The 25,803-nt window shown below is 46.1% G+C and overlaps 1 protein-coding gene across 1 annotated transcript in view; it reads right to left on the reverse strand.

The window, feature by feature from the left end:
- Positions 1-25,803, reverse strand: part of Retreg1 (reticulophagy regulator 1) — a 129,423-nt gene that overhangs the window by 69,561 nt on the left and 34,059 nt on the right. The window contains exons 2-3 of the mRNA XM_038323853.1: positions 15,385-15,491; positions 9,000-9,030 (exon numbers count right to left, since the gene is read on the reverse strand). Coding sequence (XP_038179781.1) covers positions 9,000-9,030; positions 15,385-15,491 — 138 coding nt within the window. The remainder of the gene's footprint in view (positions 1-8,999; positions 9,031-15,384; positions 15,492-25,803) is intronic.

The following is a 25,803-nucleotide window of genomic DNA, read 5'->3' on the forward strand; positions in this document are numbered from 1 at the left end:
GCATCCAGGCAAACACTCAAATACAGAAAATAAAAAATGAATTGTAAAAAATGAAAATTCCTTTCAATTATACACTGAGCACAATACAGTCATTAAAAGTCCCTTAAGCATTATCTTAGCCAGAGTGGGGGCAATATTTAAATGTTCAACTTATTGAAATTCAATTTCCCTTTCTGAGCTGAGGTTGTTCAGCCTGGTACATTTTAGGAAACAATATTCTTTCCATAGCAGACGGCTCTAGAGTCATGACTAGAAATTTCCTCTCTCATTTTAACAAAATCTGTCACTAAACATAAGACAAACACCAAGGGAAAGGTTTTTAAATTTTTTTGTGGAATTCAAAAATAGTATTGGAAATCTAAAGCAGTAGTCCAGGAGGAGAAAAAAACCAACCCAAGGGTGCTGCTTGCTTGGGCTCCCGGTGATACGAGATGGCTCTGCATGTTATAGTTAAAAATACTCTTGGAGACGGCAAGCCAAATGACTGCAGGATTATAGGTCCTCTCTCCCAGTTGTCCGGGTATTAAAAGCAGGCACAAGTAAGAATAGCCTTCAAAATAACTAATGAACAACGCATGAGCCATAAAGCGACGCTCCCTAGTCAGGGGCCACACCACAGGCCTGTTCCCCCTTCAATCAGACCGCTACCAACAACGCGGAACCTGAGCTTCCAGTCGTCCCTGCAAACTCGCTACTACCATTAAAAGGAAATTTAAGAGGAAGCTTGACTTACAGGACAGATGAAGGACACGGTCCTGAGTTACTTCTACAGAAGTGATGTTCTTGCTTCAGGGGTTGGGGGAGGGGCTGGTATGGATACTGCCTGGAATTCAGCATTTGTGGAGTTATTTCACCTAGCTTTAATTTTCCACGAAAGACATGTAAACTAAGTCAACCAGAAGTGCAGTCCTCTGTGGCCACACAGACCCTGTCCCCAGTCACAGAGCTCAGCCCCATCCCCGTAAGGTCTACCCCATAAATCCTTATACACGTTCCCCAGGCCTACACTCATGTGATTCTATCTCTGTTTTGAGAACAAAATCAAATGAGCTAAAAATCAAACTTCTCAGGAGGCCAAAATGGAAATAACCAAAAAAGACCATCAAATGATGGCAGAGCAAAATGTGGTGTGCCCAGGCGGTGGGGCACTACTCAGTCGTGAGAAGGAATAATGTATGGTAAAGTGATCTCACAGGTAAATCTTGAAGTGATTACGCTGAGAGAAAGAAGCCAGACACGAATGATTGAGGACATATGGCCATTCATACAAACATCCAGAGGCAAATCCATCAAAAGCAAGCAGACTACGGTTGTCTAGAGGAAGGGGAGAAAGGGAAACGATTACTTGGTGGATGTGGGGTTCCCTTTGAGGGTAATGAGAACCTTCTGGAACAGATTCTCATGCTCGTGTTTTCTCCAGGTCACTGACTGGTCTTTCTCCATCCTCTTCCCACATGGTTTCCCAGGATGTAGCTCATACCACCTACCTCCATCTTCTCAGCCTTCCTCTCATCCTTAAACCCATGGATTTGTTTTCAGTCCTAAAAGCCCCCTCCCAACCTCCTCAATACACTTGGAACCCACAGAAAGCTACTCAGAAAGCTCTCCACGGTTTGGGTGCACCCAGTGCTCTCCTCCTGGACACGGATGCTGCTGCCTCCAAGCAAAGCTTCCCCCTGGCTTCTGGCAGGGCACCCTCATATTACTCGGGACCCTCCTAACACCCTAGTTCTTTGTTCAATCCTCATTTTTCCTCTGGCCCAGCGGCGACATCCTCCTAGGCAGTTCTTGTCTGGCTGCCCTCTCACTAGGACTCTGTCATTTTTGTCTTTCTGTCCCACCAACCCCGACACTCCTGTTTCAGGGTATTGCTCTTGGACAAATTGGGCCAAACTGCAGGAGAAAGCAACCACCTCCAAAACTGGTTCTTCCGGGTCATAATGAGTATTCCATTAGCTTCCTATTGTTGCTGCAACAAACTGTCACCGGCTTATGGCTTGAAACCTCTCTCACAAGCCCCTTCTTATAACTGTGACCCTCTCAGTTAGCCACCTCTGTTCCAGAGGCTGTGCCCAGCCTCTTCTGGCTCCTTGGAGGACCTTGTACTCCTTGACTCCCTTAATTTACCTCCTGGGCCACGATCAGCATCCTCTCTCCACACCAATCCTGCCTTGCTCTGGGAAGGACCCTGTGATGATTCTGGGTCCATGAGCATAACTCAGGAAAAAAAAAAAAAACCCATCCTGCATCTGCAAAGTCCCTATTGCCATGTAAGGTGACAGGGGCATGAAGAGATTAGAACATGGACATGGGGGGGGGGGGGCAGGCTTGTCCAGTTCACTGTAAGCACATCACAGCTCTGGTAATATCCCATGATACTCACTTTTCTAACAAACAGAGATCTTTGCCTAGAAATTTAAATAGTTATTTTATATCAGAATCTATGAATCACCCATTTATCCTCTTTCCACACAATTAGCTAAAAATTAAGCTATTTTATGGGGTTCGTGTTTGTTTATTTTATAGGGTTCTGACGCAAGAAGGAGAAGAGGACATCTATGTATTTTGATTCAGGAGCAAGATGTTGGGGGAGTGGAGAAAGGACTTCTAGAGAAACAACAGACCCATTCAGAGATTCTGACCGTGGGTAGAAACAGTAGCGAAACAGCCTAGAACTCAAAGTGCCCGACTTCTGCTCTTGCAAATGATTAGTTTGTTTGGAAACTACGTGTTACAGCCATTCGTCCCTACTCTGTGCCACTGTTGGTGAGAGTCCTCCTTGCCCAGTCTATCCTGCTCCTACAGGTACGCGTTTCTTCACACTTCTCTCGCTTCTCTCAGTCTACGCTTCTCTCGGTCTACGTTCAATTTTTATTTTTTCTTCTTAACATTGCACACACACACGCCACTATGCATCCTAAGTATAAACAGATGCAACTTCTAATTGGATTTTCTTCTCGTAGCTGGGAAAGACACCAAGGTTTCTGTCTTGACCAAATGCCTAGGTATTAACCCCCCTTTGGAGTTAATGGTTTCATGGCTCTAGCAGCCAGAGCTGAGAGGTCCCACCTCCTACACACCCCCTAGTGGCAACCAGCGAAGAAGCAGCGCTGAGCACACTCAATTTACTCAGCCTGAAGGAAAACTTTCCAGAAGGCTCTGCAAGGGTTCTAAACTATAAATCTAGGCCCAGGAACCGGTGGCAGTTTCACACGCCCTCCCATGGGTGCAGCTTCCTCGGTTCGGCAACTGCTCACACTATGCACCACCAGGCTTTCCCCTGCTCCCTCCCTTCAAGCTTTTGCACTGCAGTGTGGTAAATTCTGAGACTGACAGAAACCGTGGGCGGTGCCAATAGATGGGAATCAACGGTTCTGCTGTATGCATATGATAGAACATTATTAGCATGGAAAGACAAGTGAGCCACAGCTAGGCGCAGAAGCACAACTCTGATATGTTATGAGAGAGTATCTCATCCATCCCAGACCAGCCTCCAACACGCTATAGCCTGGGATAACCTCCAACTGCAGTTCACCCACTTATACCTCCCTGGAACTGGGACTACAGACATGTGCTAGCACACTGATTCTATGGGGTGTGAGGGATTGAACTCAGACCTTCATGCATGCTAAACAAGTACTTTATCAACTGAACTATACTACCAGACCTCATTTTTTTTTTAATACCTTGAGTTTTATTTGTAATACTTTGGGGAAAAAAACACACTCGCTGGTGTTGCAAAGACCTACATTCACTTCCAAGGCCTTCTTCGCCTTCTACTGTAGGCTGGCACTTCCCCCAGTCTCACGGTCCCCCAAAGAAGACTGCTGGCCTTAAACATCTAGCATAAGACACTTTAAATGGCTCATAAAATATTTTTAGCTAAGTATATCAGTGGTGCTGAGAGATAATAATTTCCAAGCATGTCATTTCCTCCAGGGTGACTTTCACAACTGAGTCCCATTTCGCGTTTTTCTTTGATGGATCTCAATATTAAAGTACAACTTGAACCGCCAACATGAATACAACCAACTTGGCCAGAATCTTGGAGGGGAGCCTTGTGCATGGCCTGGAGACCCAGCCCAGCAGCCCTCATGAAGGATTTGTTCTGTCTGTGAATAGGCCCCTTCTTTTGTCCAGAGAGGAAGAAAGGGGCTTTGAGTCTCCATTGTACAATAGATAACTACAGAATTGTGCTCAACTGTTATTTTTTAAGGCATAAAAGGCCTATTGGAGTTCTCATTTTGGCAGAAGACAGACTTTCAAGTTTGTGGAGCTCCCAGGACCGCCTGGATGTCATCAGCCAAAATAGGCTTATGCTGGCGTCCAGCACAGCCTGATCTGGTGACTGTATTTCCTGAAAAAGAAAAGCCTTTCTTCATTTAGCCCAACCAAATGTACCTCTCACCAGAAGACATTACCTTAAAACTCACGGACACCCTCAAAGAACATGTCTAGACAGCCAGGTGCCACACTCACTTGGGAAGGGTCCAAGGTTACAATGCAGAGAGCACCAACAAAGAAACTTTAAGACACATGAAGAAAAATTAAAGATGTGAAGTCTGAGAGTATAAGCCATGAGAGGTGGAGGTATGGCTTTTAGGGGAGAGTACACATTCAGACCAGCAACCCTCTGCTTGGGAATCTGGCTCTGCCATCCTGCCTATAGAGTGTACATGAGCAAGGGTCATAACTGCATCTAAAATCATTTCCTTGGGCTGGTGATGTTGCTCAGTGGTAGAATACTTGATCAGCATACATAAAGCCCTGGGTTCAATTCCTAGCAATACACACACAAACACACACAAAACAAACCACAAAAAAAACCCCACATTTTTTAACCTATGTTCCACTTGTCAGAGATAGTAATAGGTGAATTTTCATTTTTTAAGGGGAATTATGTTCTAACCATCTACCATAAATGCTCTGACTCATTCCAGGCCTGTGAACTGGGTGGACACCACAACTTGCACTTATGGTCAAAGATTCTTCCCCTGTCCCTCAAAATGCACAGCAAGAGCAATTTTTGTGGGAATTATCTGGAAGGGAACAAAAGAGCATTTCAGGATGATGCCAAACGCCGGTGCCCACGCCACTCCTCTGAGTGTGCGCGGGAGAGAGAAAGCATGTGAGAGACAGAACAAGGAGAACCTGTGATTTGGCCACACTGGCAAAACCCCAGGACTCCTGCTTAGCCCAGCTGGCTAGGATGGCCTATGCTCTGTCTCACGGTGAGTCAGGTTGGTGCATGGCCCAGTCACAGCTGAAACCAAGGGCCACCACTGCCTCCTACTGACAGCTCCCTGCTAGAAGCTTCTGGATGTCCAGGTCTGCCATAAATCCTCCATTGCTAGCTCAGTCTCAATTTCTACAAATTTTTTAATGCTTATGAAATAAACCTAAAATAAATTGATTGATACTCAACAATAAAATGACTTAATAGTAAAGAAAACCTAGCCCTTTAATTTGGGTTATAATGAACAAACTCCTGAAGAACTAGGTAAAACTATTGGAATGGCAACAATTTAAGTAAAGAGACCTCTTCTTAACATATCTACTGAGAAAAACTGGCTAAACAGAAGGCAAATTCTTATTTTTTTTTTTTTTTTTGTTTTTGTTTTTCAAGGCAGGGTCTCTCCATGCAGCTTTAGCTGTCCTGGAACTTGCTCTGTAAACCAGGCTGGCCTTGAACTCACAGAGATCCGCCTGCCTCTGCCTCCCCAGTGCTGGGATTAAAGGCACGTGCCACCACCACAACCTGGGGCAAATTCATTTTTAAATAAAATGGAAATGAAGAAAAAGGCAGAATGTAGGCATTATCATCTACTAACAGAGCATTTTATTAGCATTTTATGAACAGCCATGGCTTTGTATAAATTGAAAGGTACTCTGAGACTCAAGAGTTGGTCTCAACCTAACACAAGGACAGAGTCACAAAAGTTAATTCAGTTCAGCTGAGGGTGACCGCCACACAGTTTGCGAAGCCCCTTTTGGGGAGCAAACAGGTGAGGGATGAGCCAGGGGCTCGGAGCACACTCACTAGAGCCACATTTGCACAAATGGCTGCTCTGGGTAATTACACTGACTCAACAAGGCATCTGAGCTAAAGGCCCCAATTACCATTGCGGCTGCTGGAAAGCAGAGGCCGCGGTACAAACACTTGCAGAGTCTACAAAGTCCCTAAACGTCTGAAGTCTGTACGTAGGCTTATGTGTCCCGGCCCATCACCAGCTCCACGAGGGATGCTGGAGAAAGCCCCACAGACGGAAGCCAGGCTCACGCTGAGCTCAGGCCCAAACTGAAAGCAGACACTGGAAACTAAGCCTTGTTGAGGAACCCGAGTATCTCAGCTATGCACATAGGGCAGTGGGGGACAATGACCAGCCACTGCCAAAGAAGAGGTTTAGAATTGGTTAGAGTTGGTACCCATGAACTTGGAATAAAAAAAATACAAAAGATCCTAACCCACCTGACTCCCGTAAGCACAGAGTGCCTCTCCCTCTCCCTCCAGTGATCTGCTTGCCATCATGTATGTTAATTTGTAAGTTGTTTTCTTCTTTAATTTTATTTTCACTGTTAAAGACATAGGCATACAGATGCCACCTTCACCGACTGGATGAAGATGGGAGCTCACGGACTCTAAACCGACAGCTGTGGATCCCGCATGGGACTGAACTAAGCCCTGTGTGAATGACAGTCATGTAACTTGGTTTGTTTGTGGGGCCCCTGACAATGGAACCAGAATCTATCCCTGGTGCACGAGCTGGCTTTTTGGAGTCCATTCTCTATGGTGGGATTTCATGTTCAGCCTTAATGCAGGAGGAAGGGGCTTTGTCTTGCCCCAACCTGATGTGCCAGGCTTTGTTGACTCCCCATGGGAGCCCTTATTCTTTCTGAGGAATGGATGGGGGTGGGGGGTGGAGAGGGAACAGGAGATGGGGAAGAAGGGAAACTGTGGTTGGTATGTAAAATGAATAGAAAAAACTTTAAAAAAAAAGACATAGACACACCCAAGACCAGGTGCTGAGAACCACTGAATATGTGTACTGACTTATCACCTAGGAAACTGAGGCAGAAATATTAGAAACTACCACCACTAAAGTCCCAAAGGGTGTGCCTCACTGGAAACCACAGTGAAGAAACACAGAAGGTCAGGATCACGGGCGTATGTGGTACAGACCTTGCTGGGCCAGAGGCACCACGCAGTAAGACACAACAAAGGCTGCATCTCCCAGCGGCAATCCTCTCTATAGCCAGGGTCCTTCCCTTTCAAGGGGGAGCCCTCATGATGTAGGCCCATCCCACTAGGGCCCACCACTACAGTGCCACAGAACCACCACTCTTTCTTAGGAAGTTAATTTCTGGCATGTGAATTTTCTTTTAGTTTTTCATTTAATTATATTAAAATTTTGTTCATACAAGTATAGATTGTACATTGAACATATTTCCTGCTGTGCCGTCACCTCCTTCCTCTTTCTCCCCTTTGTTCCCCCAGACAGTTCCTTGTCTACTTCCGTTTTATGTATGCATACATGATTTGATGTAACTGCATAAAATCTAGAAACCACAAATGGAAGACAACATACGACAGCTGTCCTTCTGAAACTGGCTTAATTCACCTACTATGATCAGTTCTAGTGTCTATCTGCCTGAAAACAAGGTAGTGTCATTCTCTTGTACGTCTTTCATTGGCTGAAAACAACTATATTGTGTATATATACCACATCTTTCAAATCCATTTCTCTGTGGTTGAACGTAAGTTGGTCCCATAACTTAGCTATTGTGAACTGCCACTTCCGTTATTCGGGCTTCCTGAGGACACCATGTTTTCTGTCCTTCCTTGAAGTTCATGGCTTACAGCTCTGCCCTGCCTATGCTTTCTCTCGATGGTCCACCTCCCAGAACCACCAAGCCCTGTCCTTGTGAGAAACGCCTGAGGCAAATGCTGGGCTGTGACAAATGCCACCATGCACCTACCCAGCATGCCTCATGGCTCTAAATCCACAGGAACGAGGGAAGTTTAGAAAACTGTCACCGCTGAGATCAGCTTAAGGACTCGCAAAGCGGATGCAGTAAGGTGGCTGAGTGGAGCCCTGGGAATGGAAAACAGCATCAAACAGTGGCTCAGGAATCCTATGGAGAGTGTGGGCTGAGAGGAGGAGGAATACTGCCCGTGCTTCATCAGCTGCGGTGATGCAACACAGCTAGGCCGGATGCTCAAAGTATGGGAAAGGAAGGTGGAGGCAGCGTTCCTTCATGGGCGTTTCATGGTTCTTCTCTCTGTGTGTTCATTTTCTGATGTCCACTCCGGCATAAATTAGGTATCCCCAACCATCCTTTCCCCAAATCAGTTCTTTTAAAAAATTAGTTCCTACAAACACTAACTTCATTGTACTATTAATCTTCAACTTTCTTATCTCTCATACATACAGTGACCTCTCACCACTGCCCTAACCTAGAAGCATCTACCTCCCTTAGGGCAGATGACAGTCAAGATGAGGGAGCAGATGAAACCCTAGTGGGGCAGAGACCAAGTAGCTTCACACCTAGAAGGCTTTTGTCCTTCCTTCTCCTCTCCTCCTCTCTCAAGCCCTCTGAACTGACAGCACGACCAGCCCCTTCCGGACTTTCCAAGGGACTTCTGTACCTCACTGTTACCCACTCTTCCACCTGCCATGAATCTGAGGGAAAACACTGAACAAAGACCCCTCACACAAGTGACTCACAAACCCACTGCCCGGCCATCACTGAAACGCATTTATCCCCACAGTGACTTCCTCATCTTGTCCTCATGTCCAGCGTCGCTATCATTTCCATCATTGTTCCCCATTCTTACAAACCATTATAGAGACTTAGGTCCCTGTCACTACAGCATGGCTTCAGTGATACGCACGGGCAGCTCGTCACTGGCCCAACGCACCGCTTGTCACCCGCCCACCCCACCGCCTGGCCATCCATTCGCCGCCGCCGGCCGCACCACTGGAGGAGAAATTCCCTACCTTTCACTGAGGCTTCTCCACAACTGCGCACCTGCAATAGGAAGTAAAATGCGAAACTTAAGTCAGCTGTCACTTCCCAGGAGCGTTTGCCAGCTTAGAAAACTCCCAAGCTTCTTCAAGCAGACATTTACAGGCCATCCATACAGTGTCCATGTCTGTCCCCATGACAGAAGCAGTGATAGTCTCCAGAACACCTGAGTACCTGTCATAAAGGCAGGACACTCTAGAACGCTGTCCCTGCCCCAGGTACCTTACTGACCAGTGAGGCAGAAAACGTGTGCGCTCAAGGAAAAGCACTGTCAAAGGACAGTCTAAGACTCGACAAGAGGGGTTAACCATCATGTGTCAGAAAGGACAGGAAGCGTGACGTCTCAAGAAGGGATAACAGAAGAGGAACTGAAGGGGAAACTGGCATGGTGTACTCTTCAGATATTGAAAACTTGTATCTAAGCTCCAGTGAAATCAACCGAAAAAAGGTAATTGACGATGATGATGAAGATAGATAACAGAAAGATGATAGATAGATAGATAGATAGATAGATAGATAGATAGATGATAGAGAGATGATAGATGATAGATAGATAGATAGATAGATAGATAGATAGATAGATAGATAGATAGATAGATAGATAGATAGAGATAGATAGATGATAGATAGAGAGAGAGATGATAGATAATAGATAGATAGATAGATAGATAGATAGATAGATAGATAGATAGATAGATAGATAGATGGACAGACAGACAGATTTGTTTTTCAAAACTGTAGGGACTATTTCTATTGGACCAAGTCTTGGCAGTACACTCCCAGCTACCAGATTTAAGGGAGCTCAATAAAGAAACAACCCCGAGAAGTTTTTTACATTTTCCATCAAGCCAAAGGTCAAAGGTATTGCCCTGTGTATTCTTGAATTTCCCCTATCAAGTGAACATCCCCTATCAAATTCTTCATAACATTCACTGCTAGGAAAACGTTGCTTATGGCTTCCCATTCTTTGGACAATTTGAATTATGCAATTGATCTGATTTCATTTACTGCTTTGGTTGCATGACCATAGGGACGCATTGTTCATGACAAGAGACTAGAGGTCCTCTGTTAGGTCTCTGGAACAACTGTTTCCTGTACCTTCTAGAATAACTCAAATTTCCTGGAGTTGAACAGTATGTAATGAACTCAACTTAACCCCCAATGCTAAGTGATACTTTGGACTCAGCTAGAGGTGGATACGGATAGAAACACACCAGTCTCCTCTCACCTCATGCTAGTTTACCTTCCCTCTTCACCACATCTCCCCAACAATTCTGGAACCAACAGTAGAGACAGAGAGGCTAGCATGAAATGCTGGCCTTTTGTCAAGAATTGCAGAGATGATTATGGTTGGTCCAAGAGAACAGGGAGACTAAAATCGCTTCCAGTGCGGACTGCATAGAGGAAGGAAGTTCTGACACAGATGGTGTCAAAGCTCAGAATAATTGGAAAGGGCTAAGGAGGGAAAGAGTAAAGAGCTGATTATTCCACAGGAGCAGAGAGACCCGGAGGGTGAGCGGAGCGTACTGACTCTGGGGCTTCTCAGGTGGTGACTTGACAGAGCTTCCAAGGCCTACATGCGGACAAGTGGCTACCACAAAGACTACTGAATCCAGGCCTTATATAAGCCAAGTCAGAATAAGTAAAGGAAGAGCATGTGAAGAACTAGAGACCATGGATCCAGTCTCAACTAGGTCTAACCACAACAGTCAAGAGACTGCAGGCTGTGGCATCAGAGCTAGTGTGGATTTCACAGAAGACAAGACAGAGAGACACAGCGGTTATAAGAACTACCCCAACACAGCTGTGGGCAGAGGCGGGGACACCTACTTTCCTCACAGACAGTGTCTGAAAGCCTGAGATGGAGAAGGCAGACCCTAGTTAGCATGAGGGGAAAGGACAAGGTGGTCACAGGCAAGTTTGAGGATGCAGGGGGGATTCTACACACTGCAGAAGAGCGCCTCAGAGCCTGTGGGTGAGCAGCACTGCGGGGGTGCACAAGAGCTGCCAGTAAGGTGGGAGTCCACACTTTCCAGGTCTGCTGCAGACAGAGGATCCTGTGCAGCTGGAGGCTGCAGCGACTCACAGACCACAGGCCTGGGTCCCTGCAGCATCCATCCACAAAGACAGACAAACGGGCACGACTGCATCTCTGCTCTCTTTTGTTTCTTTCTCATGAAGTACCTGGGCGTGTCAGAGAGAATGGAGGGGAGCAGAAAGCAGACAGGGTGGGGTTTGCTTGCTTTCCTGTGGGGGTAGAGCGCTTGTCTCCTGAGATGAAAAAGGTCACAATCAGCTATTCAGTAATGCGCACACAAAATGTGGGAAGTGTCGTAAAAATATATCTGGGGGGAGGGAAGAGCTAAGCTCATAACCAGCAAGGTCCGTATCTTTAGCCAAGAATGTGGAAAGTGGGCAGACGAGAGAGGGAACGAGACAGAAGGTCCCAGAAAGCTCTGCTGACCAAGGCTACACTTGGCTGGTTGCTGTTGTCAGCATAAGAGGGGCTTCTGAGAATGACTGACAGCTCTGGCCAGAGCTACCACAGATGCCTCCACAGAGACCATGCAACGAAGTCGACATGTTCCTGAGAGCAGCCTACTGCAGCCAGCACTGTCGGGGGCTGGAAGCCCTGCTGCTGTCTCCAGCCAGCTATTCATGCAGCTCAATTGAGTCTTTGTAAAGGAGGCCAAAGAAGGCCCTAGGGTCTCTCCAGCCAGTGACTGGGGAGTTCTGGGAAAGCAGCAGAAGGAAGTCTATCTTTTTTTCTTCTTTTTTTCATGTATAGAAATGCTCTGTTCAGAACAACATCATTCAGTGAAAACGCTGAGAGAAAGATGGGCCTGTTGCAGAGGTGGGGGGTGAGGACAGAGGCCAGCCTGAAGGAATCCCCATTAGAATCTGGTGCTTCTAACTAGCCTTGGCACAAAAGACGCTCAGCGTAGTCTGGCTGTTGAGAAGACAGAGTGCCAGATGTGCCAGCTAAACCGAGAGACTGCCCCAGTGGCCTGTTCACTCACTGTAGCCTTTTACCTGAACCGAATTCAAGTCTGCGCTGTGAGTGTGGGCAGAGATGCTATTACAGAATCAAGTGGCTCGGTCATCAAAGCAGGCTGAGCGTCCGTGAGCACTGCTTCATAGAGAAAAGGGGACTTGACAGGTGCCACCTGGCTAAGAACAGAGATGACTCTCAGTCAGCCCGGTGGGCACCAGTTACAATCACAAGCGTTCTTTGTAGAGAGAACAGAGGAAGGTCCAACGTAAGCACAAGAGAAGCTGATGTAGGACAGTGATGATGGATTGCAAAGCCACGAGGCAACACCACCAATCCAAGTCAGGAAGAGAGCAGGAAGGGTCTGTCTGTCCCTAGAGCCCTCAGGAGGAATCCAGACCTGCCGATGTGTTGTCTGACTGGTGATTTCCAGAGCCATGTCAGAAGTACTGTCTACTGTTGGGGTAGCACAGCCACAGGAAAGCATATACCGTGTGGCTTCTCCGTAGCTAGGAATGGATGTGAACTAGCTCAAGAACTATTCCTTCTTTGTCACCCTTGGTTTTTGCACTCCTGGGGACCAGACCCAAGGCCTGTGCTTGTTGGTAAGCAGTGCACTGCTGAGCTAGATCCCCTTTTTTTATTTTAAAGCCCCACTGTGGCTTTGCACTTCCTCTCCAGCCCAGGCAAGCCTCAAACTTCTGATCCTCCTGCCTGAGGCCCAAGCAGCTGGAGTTCCAGGCCGGCTTTGTCAGCCCCGACCTAAGAGTTAGAGGGTCTCCAGGCTGGTAGACGTCAAATTCCACCTCATGAAGGTTTTCAAGGACGGTTTTGCCTGTTGAAGGTTTTCAAGGATATTGTGGGCAAAGAAATAAGTTCTCCACTGCGCAACCACAAAAACGGCTGGTTAAACTGAAAAGCGACAACCTTGGAGGGTCTAGAGCAGTAGAGCCAGAGGACTCCAAACAGCCCCGTTTTCAGCCCTGTACTCTGAAGCCAAGCCCTCCAGTTCGTGCCCCGCTCCTCATCCGTTCATTCTTTTTTACTTGTCCCTAAGTGATGGGCAAAGTGAGTATACAGCAGAAAATACTAAGATACTCGGCTTCCTGAGCGGGCAGCTCACTTTAAAGGCTGCTGAACACACCTGCGAATGATTCTGTCTTCTTGCAATCTCCACGGGGAAGAACGTGTCACAAAATACGTTCAGGAAAACGGAGTCCTCCTCTACTGGCTACAAATCAAGGCAGAAACGCAGGGCTTTCCAGGGCCGGACCAACTCCTCCACAGGCCTGGAGAAGCCTCAGTGCGGCCGGGATACAACAGCAAACACTGTTGGGTTGAAAGTGAGGGAACTGGGCGCCTCTTCTCTGAAGAGGGGATGGGAGAGGGAAGAAAAGGGGACAGAGGGAGAAGAGGGTGTGTGTGGGTTTGTGTGTGTGTGTGTGTGTGTGTGTGTGTGTGTGTGTGTGTGTGTGTTTTCCCCTCTGTATGCTATGAACATGTTTTATTACCATTGGTTAATAAAGAAGCAGCTTTGATCTATGCAGGCAGAATATAACAAGGCAGGAAATCAAGGCAGAGGTAGAAAAGGAAAGAAGATGGAGTCAGGAAGATACCATGTAGCCACCTAAGAAGCAAGAGGTCACAAACCCAAGCCTCGTGGTAAAATATAAAATAATAGAAATGGGTTAAGATATAAAAGCTAGTTAGAAATACAACTGAGTCATCAGCCAAACAGTGTTGTAATTAATATATTTTCTGTGTGATTATTCTGGTCTGCGTGGCCAGGAAACCAAAGTGCAGTCTCACATTGTATGTGTGTGTGTCTGTGTGTGTGTGTGTGTGTGTCTGCACGCGCACACGCGTGCATGTGTGTGTTTGTGTCTGTGTGTGTACATATATGTATATATGTATGAATGTTATTTACATTCATGGGTCTGTAAAATACCTGAACTAGACTAAAATGAATTTATCTTCCCAGCAAGGCTAGGTATTACCTCCAAACCTGAATATACCAATGTAAAACAATCTTTCTAAAAATTGCTTCTATGATGGTTTGGTTTTAAAACTGGGCAGACTTATACTTGAGCCAGCTTTAAAGCTGACCCATGAACACCATGTTGGTAAAATCACAGAACTTTTATTCCGGTGCTCAAGTTCTTATTTGAGAGATGGCGTCTCTTTTGTAAAACACCCCCACAACGAGGAATTGGGCAGTTCCTATACATGGCAGTCCATACAGACTCTAACCAAAGCCTCCTCTTTGTGATTTCAATCAAATCGATCTTACTACACGTAGACTCATAGGGAGCATTATATCTAGGGGAGATTTTTGCCCATTTACAAAAACTAGTTCAAACATTAGCAGAAGAGGCATAGAAAAGCTTCACTCCAGTTTGAATATAGTTACAAGGCTCCTAAAGACACTAAATATCACTAAAAGTGATTCAAAAGGTTTGAATATAGTTACATAGATCCCAAATCACTAATTAATCATTAAAAGTGATTCAAAATGTTTGACTATAGTTACACAGCTCCTAAAGACACTAATCAATCATCAAAAGTGATTCAAAAGGTTTAAATATAGTTACATAGCTCCTAAAGACACTAATCAATCATTAAAAATGATCCAAGCTCTCACTTTTAAATGTAGTGTTTATACTTGATTCTCTTTTCAACATTATTAATTATCCAAAACTTTTATGACATTTTCAGTCATTTTAAGCTCATTGCTTTCCTTCACTGAGGTGAAAGGAAGCTGTCCATAAATGCGCTCATTTCCCAGTGGCCCAGTGTGAGCTTGTAGAGCGGAGTAAATATTTAACTGTTGTTCTCACAGCAGCTACTTAAATGTCACCCTATTATGCAAAGTAGCTTAAACCCAAGGAAAAGTCCAGCACACTTGGACCGTTTACCTGCTCTGACAAGAGACAGAATCATGAAATACATTAGAGGCTGGGACGTAGCCCAGTGGTACGTCAGTTGCCTAACATGTGCAAGGCCCTGGGTTCAAACCCCAGCACTGAAGTGTGTGTGTGTGTCTGTGTGTGCGCTTGCATGTGTGCGTGCGTTCATGTGCATGTGCGTGTGTGTGTGCGTGTGCAACCCAGACTATATATGTTGCCTCATTCCTCTAATCCTAGCACTCAGCAAACTAAAACAAGAGAGTTCCAGATCAGCCTGCGTGCAGAGCAAGGCCGCATCTCAGAAGCCCAGAGGAAGGGAGGGAAGGACAGAGAAAAAGGGAAGTGAAGAAAGCCATGTCTGTATGAGCCTCCCGTTCATAGGGTCAATATGTTGGCAAAAAAACTAGACATTAGACCCTAGAAATAAAATGCACCAAAGTTAAGTCTGAGTGTTCTTACCTCTTGTCCTAGACAGAACCATGTCCTTGATGATCTGCATGATCACACGCCCAAGCAGCATGACGGAAATGAGATGATAAACTCTCCATGGAGTCAACGCAAGGAACCTGTGACCGCAAGAAACAGACAAATCACCTTCTCAGTGTGAAGATTTTCCTTTTTCTTTTTTTCTTTTTAAATCTAAGTTGACTTCCACAGAAACAAGCCTAGTCTCTAATTTGAAGAGGGGATTCTCTCTCTCGGGTCTTACTTTGAGTGCTGCAGTGGAGATGGGAATGACCTGGAACTGAGTTTTTGACTGACCTGAGAAGCAGGGCTACAGGATGCTCAACATGGGGCAGCTGTGGGGATGCCCTGTCTGTTAAGAATGGTGTTAGGAGGGATTGGTAAAGTGGCTCAGCAGGTTAAAACCCTTGCTGCAAAACTGATGACAGAGTCAGAACGCCTTGGGGAAGGAAAGGGCCAGCTTGCTCAAGTGGCCTGACCTCTATATGTGTGCTCCGGCATGCCCCACCCCCACAGAAAATAAAGGTCATTTCCAGCTGCTGTGTGTGAGGACTGGAGTTGGGATCTCCAGCAACCATGCAAAAGCCAAGCAGGTATAGTGGCTGCCAATATTCCCAGCACTCTGGTGACAGTAGCAGGGAATCCCTGGTCTAAGTGTTAAGAGAGACTAGCCAGGATTGCAAACTCTAGGTTCAGAAACAAATTCTGCCTCAATAAATATAACAGAGGACAATTGAGTAAGACTTCTAACGTCAACTTTGGGCCTTCACACACACACACACCACACACACACACATACACACCTACATACAAGGAAACACCCATGCACACAAATTCACACACACATGCAAAATATAATAGCATTAAGGATCCAACATGTTAGCACTTCCTCATTTAAGATCACTATCCTCTAATCCCCTTCCCATAAAGAGCACATTGTACCTGCAAAACGTTTGGACAGACCTACAAGGAAGAGGACTAGCTAAGATGTCAGGAGCTTTGACTCTTCCATGAGACTAGAGGATGAAGCCTGCTTGTCACACATTAATTGGCCAAGGTGATAACTGACGTTAATCTGGATGTACTCAGAGACCCCGAAAAAGTTAGCTTAACAAATGGTGCCGGGCAGTGGAGGCTCACACCTTTAATCCAAGCACTCGGGAGGCAAAGACGCAAAGACAGGAGGATCTCTGTGGGTTTGAAGCCAGCCTGGTCTACAAGAACTAGTTCCGGGACAGGCACCAAAGCTACAGAGAAACCCTGTCTTGAAAAACCAAACCCAAAAAAAAAAAAAGTTTAATGGCATGGCCCTATAAAGAAGAGCCAGGTGCGGTGGCACACACCTTTAATTCCAGCACTCAAGAGGCAGAGGTAGGAGGATCTATGAGTTTGAGTACAGCCTACTCTACAGAGTGAGTTCCGGGACAGCCAGGACAATAGAGAAAGACCCAGACTCACAAAACAAGAGAGAGAGAGAGAGAGAGAGAGAGAGAGAGAGAGAGAGAGAGAGAGAGAGAGAGAGAGAGAGAGAGAGAGAGAGAGAAGATATATGTATTCTGCATACTGTGAACTTCATAACCAGACAAACACAGACTAAGCTGGCAAAGCCCAACCAAAGAAGGCGTCCTAAACTGATTAAAAAGAGAAAGTGAGCTGAGTACAGCATTCATCACTGGCTCCTGGCTGTGGGTGCCATGTGACCAGCAGACACATGATCTCGCTGCCGGGCCTTACTTAGCCAAGGGACTGTGTCTTCCTAAACCACGAGCCCAAATAAACCCTTCCTTCTTTAAATTGCTTCCATTAGGTATTTTGAAGATATGGTACTGACCTTTAAGCCACAGGCTATGGAGAGAAAGCAGGGAGCAGGGAAGAGAGAGAGAGAGAGAGAGAGAGAGAGAGAGAGAGAGAGAGAGAGAGAGAGAGAGAGGCTATGTGATTGGAGGGTAAGCTGGGCTAGGAAGGAAATGTGTCATCAAGCTACCTTCTACAGTGCTATGAGTGCTATGCAATATATTTGGTCAGTGACTCTACATAAGATTTTGGGTCATGTTGTAAATAAAGCCCTGCATCAGAAAGGGACACACATGGTCCCTTTCTGGTTCCAATGCTAAGTGCCTGTGTGACCGGGACAGTGAAATGAACAGGTAGACAAGGTCAGGGCTTCTACGTCAGTGTTCTGCAGCTGTCTTAGTCAGGATTTCTCTTGCTGTGATAAAGCACCCTGACTCGGAGCGCACTGGAGAGGAAAGGGGTCACACTGCTTGCACTTCGCCATCACCAAAAGGAGTCAGGGCAGGAACCTGGAGGCAGGAGCTGGTGCAGAAGCCATGGAGGAACACTGCTTACTGGCTTGCTCCCCATGACTTGCTCAGTCGGCTTTCTTATAAAACCAGGACCAGCAGCCACAGCCCCACCCACAGTGGGCTGGGCCCTCCGCCATGAGTTACTAATTAAGAAAATGCCCAACATTCTTGCCTACAGTTAGATCTTATGGAGGGCATTTTCTCAACTGAGGTTCCCTCCTCTCAGACGACTTTAACTTACATCAAGTCGACATCAAACCATGCAGCACAGGGCCACATTATTTTTTTGCCTTTTAAATTTGTTTTAACACATGCTGTGTTTCGATGTCTGTTTTTTTTCCAAGCCCATCTCTTTAGCCTGAGTTTATAATTAACCCATGCCATTGTCCACGTGCTGGATTCTTTTTTTTTTTTTTTTCTCATGGTTTATTTTTTTTTATATTTAAAAATTTCCATCTCCTTCCCTCCTCCTCCCCCCTCCCTCCCCTCCTTCTCCCCTTTCTCTCCCCTCCTTCTCCCCCTTCCCTCCCCTCCCCTCCACCCATACCTCCCCTCCCTCCCTCTCAAGGCCAAGGAGCCATCAGGGTTCCCCACTCTATGCTAAGACCAAGGTCCTCCCAACTCCCCCCAGGTCCAGGAAGGTGATCGACCAAGCTGAGAAGGCTCCCACAGAGCCCGTCCATGAAGAACAATCAGAGCCCAGAGCCATTGTCCTTTACGGACTTCCCCAAATCATACTGAAACAGCAGCTTTCAAGATTTTTATTAGAAATCCACTATACGAAAATCCTTTCTTCAAAATATTTCATTTTTTATTGTACACGGTGCTATACATTTTCATATGCATATATCCACGAAACTGAGCAAGAGAGGTATTCACAATGAAATGTTTCACAGTGAAGCCCGAGTTTCAGGAGGCAATGTATGTCCTAAGCCCGTCTGACCACAGGTCTTTTCCATCGAATCTCTTTACCCGTGGACCCGACTCAGATGCACTAATGAGCTGTAACGCATGTGGATCAAGTGTTAGGTTAGCATCTGTCAGGGAGATTGCCTTTGCAGAGTGGGGAAGAGCCCTAGAAGAGAGTTTAAACCTCTTCGGAGCCAGCCAGGGAGCCATTTTCAGTCTCTTGCTGACTATAAAGAAACACAGACTTAACTGAGGCTCTGGAAGTCACTGCTTGTCCTCCTTGTGGGAATTCCAACTTCCAGGAATTAATAAAAAGAAAAAAATAGGTAATGACAGGACGTTAACCCACAGACCTCCTTTGGCGAGCTCCGCCATAGCAACACCAAAAAACACTCTAGAAGCCTTTTTCTGTGTCCTGGGCAAAGGCCCAGCTGGCATCTCAGCTAAGGGTCTTGTTGGTCATTAAGAATCCATTGTCAGCTGAGAAGGCAACGTCACCAGTTACTTGGAAACTGGTGCCAAAATGTGTGGGACTGCTTAACTGTCTCCGTGGTAGGTTACCGTCTCTTGGTCCAAAGGATGAGAATAGAGAAGCAAGTATTAAAGGTAAATAAACACATACAGAAAAATCTGTGTATATTTGGTGTCTCAATCATTCATCATGTTTAATATAAATCGTGTCCACCCTGTCCTTTAAATCCATAGTTCTATAATTTATACTTAGGATTTGAAATGAAAAATCTTGGAAACACTGATACATTTAATTTGTTCATTTTAAAGGAATTACTTGATATTATAGAGACCTTATGTTATTGGATAATTTGTGTCATTTGAAAAAATATCCCTTTGGTAAATTTCAAACATATACAAAAAGAGAGGCCAGTGTTTACTACTCCAGCTTCAGCAATTCCCCCCACTCCACAATCACATTTCTTCCATACCCCACCCCAATACTTGAAGTAAATTCCAAACAAGTAATTTAATCTGAAAATGCTGCAATTTATCCTCCCAAAAGCTATTTTTAACTGAAATACCACTGTTATGTGGAAAGCCTTGCCTTAATCCTTGTGTGTTCATATCTGTATCTATGTATACATGCTCATGTATGTCCCTGTGCACATGTCTGTACATAGGAAGCAGGGCAGAGCTGACATCAAAGTCTATTCTGTCCCTCTCCACCTTAGTTCTGGGGACAGGGTCTCCCACGGTCAATTGACAGTCAAGTGTTAGATTAGCGTATGTCAGCAAAATGGCCTTTATAGAGTGAGGCAGAGCCCCAGAGAGCAAAAGTTCACCCAAGTTTAAACCTCTTCAGAGCCGGGCGGTGGTGGCACACGCCTTTAATCCCAGCACTCGGGAGGCAGAGGCAGGCGGATCTCTGAGTTCGAGGCCAGCCTGGTCTACAAGAGCTAGTTCCAGGACAGGCTCTAGAAACTACAGGGAAACCCTGTCTCGAAAAAACAAACAAAAAAAAAATAAAAATAAATAAACCTCTTCTGAGCCAGCCAGAGAGCCATTTCAGTATCTGGATACAAAGAAGCACAGACTCAGCTGGGTTCTGGGAGTTCACCGCTTCATCAGCTCACAGCCTGGCCTCCTTTCTCTGCTTCCTGAGCACTGGGATTACATGTACAAACCACTGCGCTGACTTTTCCATGTGTTCTGGGAGCCACACTCAGATCCTAATGCTGGTACGACAAGTACTTTACCAACGGAGCCGTCTTCACGTTACCTAGTTTTAACACTTTAATCTGTATTTGCAATCACTGTGTGTATGGTGCATGTGTGAAGACACACGTCACAACATGTGAAGGCTTTACGTGGATTGAACTCAGGTCACCAGGCTTTTGGGGTGAGCATCTTTACCAGCTGCACTGTTTTACTGTCTACCTCCCCCCGAGTCCCTTACCTTAATCTTCAGTACCATCCCCATTCCTTGACCTTGTTAACGTTCATCTCTGCAGAGCCACTTCTGCAGACTCATGGAAAGAGAAAGACAGACAGACAGACAGACAGACAGACAGACAGACAGAAGACCCAACACTGCTAGCGACTGAAACTGGCATCCGTGGCCTTGTTCCTCCCTCACACTGAGCCTGCTGCCACGGTTTTTAAGTACAGCTGATTCTGTTCTCTGCTGCCACGGTTTTTCTCAGCAAAGTCTCCCAGATTCTGGGAGCTGCTCACTGAATTCTAGTGGTACAGCTTAACATTTCCCTGCACCTTGTGGCTAGCTTAATAATTGGCAGTTGGATCTAGGGTTCCAGCAGGATTGGATCTTTTTTTTTTTTTTTCTGGTATATGGTGGTGTATTCAGGGGTTCTTGAGAGGTGACAATCCTTTATGCTTGCTAGGTCTCAACTCAGAAGAAGATTTTTTTCTTTTTCTTTTTTTTAGTTTTTCAAGACAGGGTTTCTCTGTGTCACCCTCATCATCCTGGAACTCGGATGATTGTAACTGCATAGAAGATGCAGCGCCTAAGCAAGGCGGACATAATGCTCAACACAAACTAGTTATTCATTAGTTTCCTCCAGCGCTTCATGAACGAGGCCATTTCCCTCTTCCTTCCCAGCCTCCTTAAACCCTCAGGAGTCTGCAAACATGTGACGTGTGTCGATCTGCCACAGGGCTGTCTTTACTGACCCTCCAGCTACCCCTTCATGGCTGGTGATTCCTGAGTTCCTCTGAGGCAACATTATGAAAATCTTTGACAAAAGCAAACACTAAATACACACAGGAAATATTAGATGCTGTGTTCAAAGGACTATAACTCAACTTTTTAATAAAACCAGTCATTGCCCTGATACTCTCCTGAAGGTGTTGGCTAACGTGTGCTGTATTCACAAACAAGATGACAGGTAGCCAGTCTGCCTTCTAAATAATCACACTTGGACCCACGAACTAGTGTTGCTGTTAACCACTAAGCGCCAACAGCTCCTCGGGGAAGGGTGGAGCCTATCCATGATGCCTTGCGAAGGGCCCAGTCTTGAGCAGGTCCTGAATGGGTAACTGAAGCTGCTGTGTGTCTGTCATGATCGTGATAGTCGTGTTATCTTGTAGAACTCATACCCACCCTTCGGGTCCCTTATTCTTTTTGTCTTCTCTTCCATGATGCCCTCTTAGAGGGATGCTACAGATGTCCCATGGAGGGCTGAGCACCCAACATCCACTCATTCTTAGCCCTTGGCCAGTGATGAATCTCTGCAGTGCAGTCAGAAGCTTCTCTGGCCAAGACTGGGAGGGGGAGGTGCCATCTTCCTCTGTGGTGCAGGGCATGGTGAGTTCTCTATGCTCCAGTAAAACCCCTGCCCATGTCCATGAAAGCGACTCCAGTAGAACTCAGAATGCAAAAATAAAAATCACGAAAGCAGCAAAGTGTGTAGCTGGGAGACAGAGGGATGAGCAAGAGTCTGAGTTGGGGGGACGACAGCGATGGGGGCCAAACACAATCATAACATCGCGTATGGGAACAAAACTGTTTATTAAAACATAAATTTTTAAAATTAAATTGAAAACAAAGAAAAATGAGAGGTTTAAATTTGTAACTTCATGAAATAAAAAAATTAGTTTTGTTTATACTTTGACCGTTTCATACATGTCTATAAAGAATCTTAGTTGTTTCCACCCCATTACCATCTCCCATCACTCTCCTCTTCTGCTAAAGCATTCTTTATCCCAGTCTCCTGCTGCAAGTGTGTGTGTGTGTGTGTGTGTATGAGAGAGAGAGAGAGAGAGAGAGAGAGAGAGAGAGAGAGCACCAGTGAATTCTATTAAGCTTGCATGAGTATGACTGAGAAGTTATTTACTGGAGCATGGCTGCTTTTCAGTGGCCAGACTACTGAAAAATCACACACATGCACACACGCGCGCGCGCGCGCGCACACACACAGTGTTGACATTTCCTTTAACCATCTATCCATGGAGCGCTTAGGTGCTGATACTATAACGTTACCATTGTAAACACTTCTATGATGAACATGGATGTGCAGCCATGTCTATGACACGCTGTCTGACCCCTCCAGATAAATACAAGGGAGACAGCTGGATCTTGTGCTGAACCAAATAATTTCAACTAATCCTTACATGGAAAGGACATCCCCATCATCTGTGCCTGGGTGATCCTGCTGCCAGGGCTATGTTGTATCCTCTGAAAAATGTGGTCCCTGTCGTAGCACAACTAAGGAGGAAGGAGCCTTCACTGCTTCAGCCGGTGATTCCCTTCCAGTGGAATCACGTACCTCTACTCAATACATCTCACCTCACGTGACCAACATCCCTGTTTCATCCAGCCTGCGGCAGCCCGTCAACAATACTGCTCTCAGGCAGCTAAGCGTGTGTCAGCCACCAGGCTAGCGGTGGGGGTTACAGTGAATTCTGGTCTACCCAACAAATATAGGCAAACACAGAGTCCAATAACCATGTTGGACCAAAGTACCACTCCAGCTGCTGTGAGAAGAGAGCCCCTAACTGCGTAAGAAATAGAAAGTCCCAGGGCAATGATAAATTCAAAACTTTGTCTTCCAAAAGAAGTCAACTTCAGCCAGGTGAGAAGGAGAGGCGTGCTCCAGGCTGAAGAATATCACGTACACAAGAGAGAGCAGGTGGAACCTAAGAGTCAGGAGGTGTGCCCTAAGCCCTTGACCCCTGCCCGCTCTAGTGCAGGGTGTGTCTGAATGAACGCAATAGCTGATGTGCAACGGGCAGGGCTCCATTCCAGGGGTTTCAGCCGCTTGCCTCATCCCTAAAACCAACCATGAGGAAGACACAATAATTATCCCCATTACTCAGATGAGCAAAGAGAGGCCAGAAACTTGCCTAAGGCTCCAAGACAAGGTGAGGTGGCACTGAGAAGTGAACACAGGCTGCCTGGCTGTGGGCCTGCCTACCCGCTCTGCCAACTGCTTCTCAGATAGAGCGATGTCTGCCACTTCATGTGCCCCTTACCTTGCGGAGAAGGCTAGAAATACTGGCAGAAGCTCATAAGTTTCCTTTTAGATTAAACTTTAGTTTTCAGAACAGGTTCTGGTTTACAAAAGAATTAAACAGGAAGCTCTGAGAGGCCCGATACCCCCTTCCCCCCTGAATACTGAGAGGTCCCATACACCCTCTCCCCTGAACACGTGCCTCCTATTATAGACATCTTGCCTTCCAGATGTGGCCCACTTGTTACAGTGTCTGAACCATTCTCAGTTGTGTAAATACCAACTGAAGTCCTTGGAGCTTCACTCTTCGTTCTGCAGATGCTTTGGGTTTTGACAAACGCCCTGTCACCAAGCATCCACTATTATAGGATGATACAGAATAATGTCACTGCCCTAAAAAATTCCTCGTGCCCCTCCCTTCCATCTCTCAAGCCCCTGAAAGCCCTCTCCTTACTCCTGGCTCCACTGATTGGCCTTTTCCAGAACCTAACAGAGTTACAGTTGGACTCAGCAAGTAGCTTTTCCAGTTGGCTTCTTTCATGTGGCAACATGGATAGAGGATTCCACAGTGTGTTTTCTGTGGACCAACACCATGCTTTCTGTAGCCTTTGTATATAAAGCTCCGTTGTACAATATACTGAAATTCGTCAACTTGGTTGCTCCTAGCTGTTAGCAATTCAGACTATAACTACTGTTGGAGATATTTGTGCACTGTATGAAGATGTGTCGCTATGATTGGTTTTAAAAAAATTTGCTGAACAGCCCATAACTAGGCAGGAAGAATAGGTGGGGCTTCTGGGAAGAGAAAGGAACTCAGGGGAAGAATCTGAAGTGTGTGGGATTCACCAGTCAGACATGGAGTGATGTAAAGAGCCATGTGGCAGAACATAGATTAATAGAAACAGGTAATTTAAGTTATAAGAGCTGGTTGGAAACAAGCCTAAGCTAAGGCCGAGCTTTCATAATTAATAATAAGTCTCCACGTTATTATTTGAGGGCTGGTGGTCCAAAGAAAGTCTGACAAGAAAGACCTACTCCTAGCTACCTTCAACATATGTATGCTGGGGAGGACATACATTTCCACCTGATTTCAGAACTGCCTTTTTTTTAAAAAAAAAAAAATAGTTCTATCAGCATGCTGCCTGTGTTGAATTTATAGACAGTTAAAAACCACAGGCATTCTATTTTTCAGATGCTGTTTGAACCTGAGTATATTAAATCTGTCCTTGTTGACATCCTTCACGGTGACAGACCTTGATGGTGACATCAATCTCATTTGTTTCCTTGTCTGGCCACACCTGCATATTTATTATCTGCATTTCAGTTGTCCTGATTCACATTATTGATCTCAGGTGTCGGTCATGACTCAGGCCCTGCCGCTCCTCAATAGCAAGATGACCCATATTTAGTAGCCCGCATTTCAGGAGCCCAGCAGGCCCCCAGCTTGCCACTGCATTGCTGTCGCAATCACTCCATCGCAAAGGGCTCTCATAAAGCAGCTTACTCTGAAGCCTGCTGCATCCTGAGGTGTCTGTGAGTTACTCCACCGCCTACCTTAGGGAACGACTGTGGAATATTTAACATCCTCTGCAGAAGAGCTCATCACCATCAGACCCTCCCAAGGATTCCATGGGGCAAAGCCCGAGCGGAATCCGAGGGACATCATTGATGCACTCAGTCACACAGTCCCCAGAAGCGTGCTGTGACCACCTGGCCCATGGTGTCTCTGGATTCTTGGATGCTGCAGAGCCAGTATCACAGAATGGAGTGGGGTCAAAGCACAGGATGCTCTAGAGATCGTAAGAGCAGGCTAACTACGTGCAATGCCAAGGGAGGGTCTGTGGCCACACACACCATCCTCACTCAGGACCTTCATAATCCAGGTCCAAGGCCAAGTGAGAATGATGCCACTCTTCGGGGCTGACAAAGTCAGCACAGACCTCTCCCCCAGCCCTGCCAGCTTAGTGTCACTCCAACAAACAAAAGGGAGATCCATAACCTACTGTGGTCTCCACTCCAGGACACCTCGGGGGGCCTGGATCTGGTTAGACAGGAAACCTCTGCCCCATTGCTGTGCCCATGAGCACCTCTGACCTCCGGAAAGAGGATTGCCATCGCCTGTCTGTGACTGTGGAGCACAGTTCTGTGTGCTCACACCTCCTCGAAGGACAACAGAACACAAGCTTCCCTGCGGGGTTAGGCAGGGCCAAGCACCAAGTGGCAGGACATGAGCCTTACCTTCACTGTGTCAAACCAAGCCTTTTCATCTTGAATCT

Source organism: Arvicola amphibius, chromosome 3 (genome assembly GCF_903992535.2).
Source record: "Arvicola amphibius chromosome 3, mArvAmp1.2, whole genome shotgun sequence".
Taxonomy (NCBI): Eukaryota; Metazoa; Chordata; class Mammalia; order Rodentia; family Cricetidae; genus Arvicola; species Arvicola amphibius.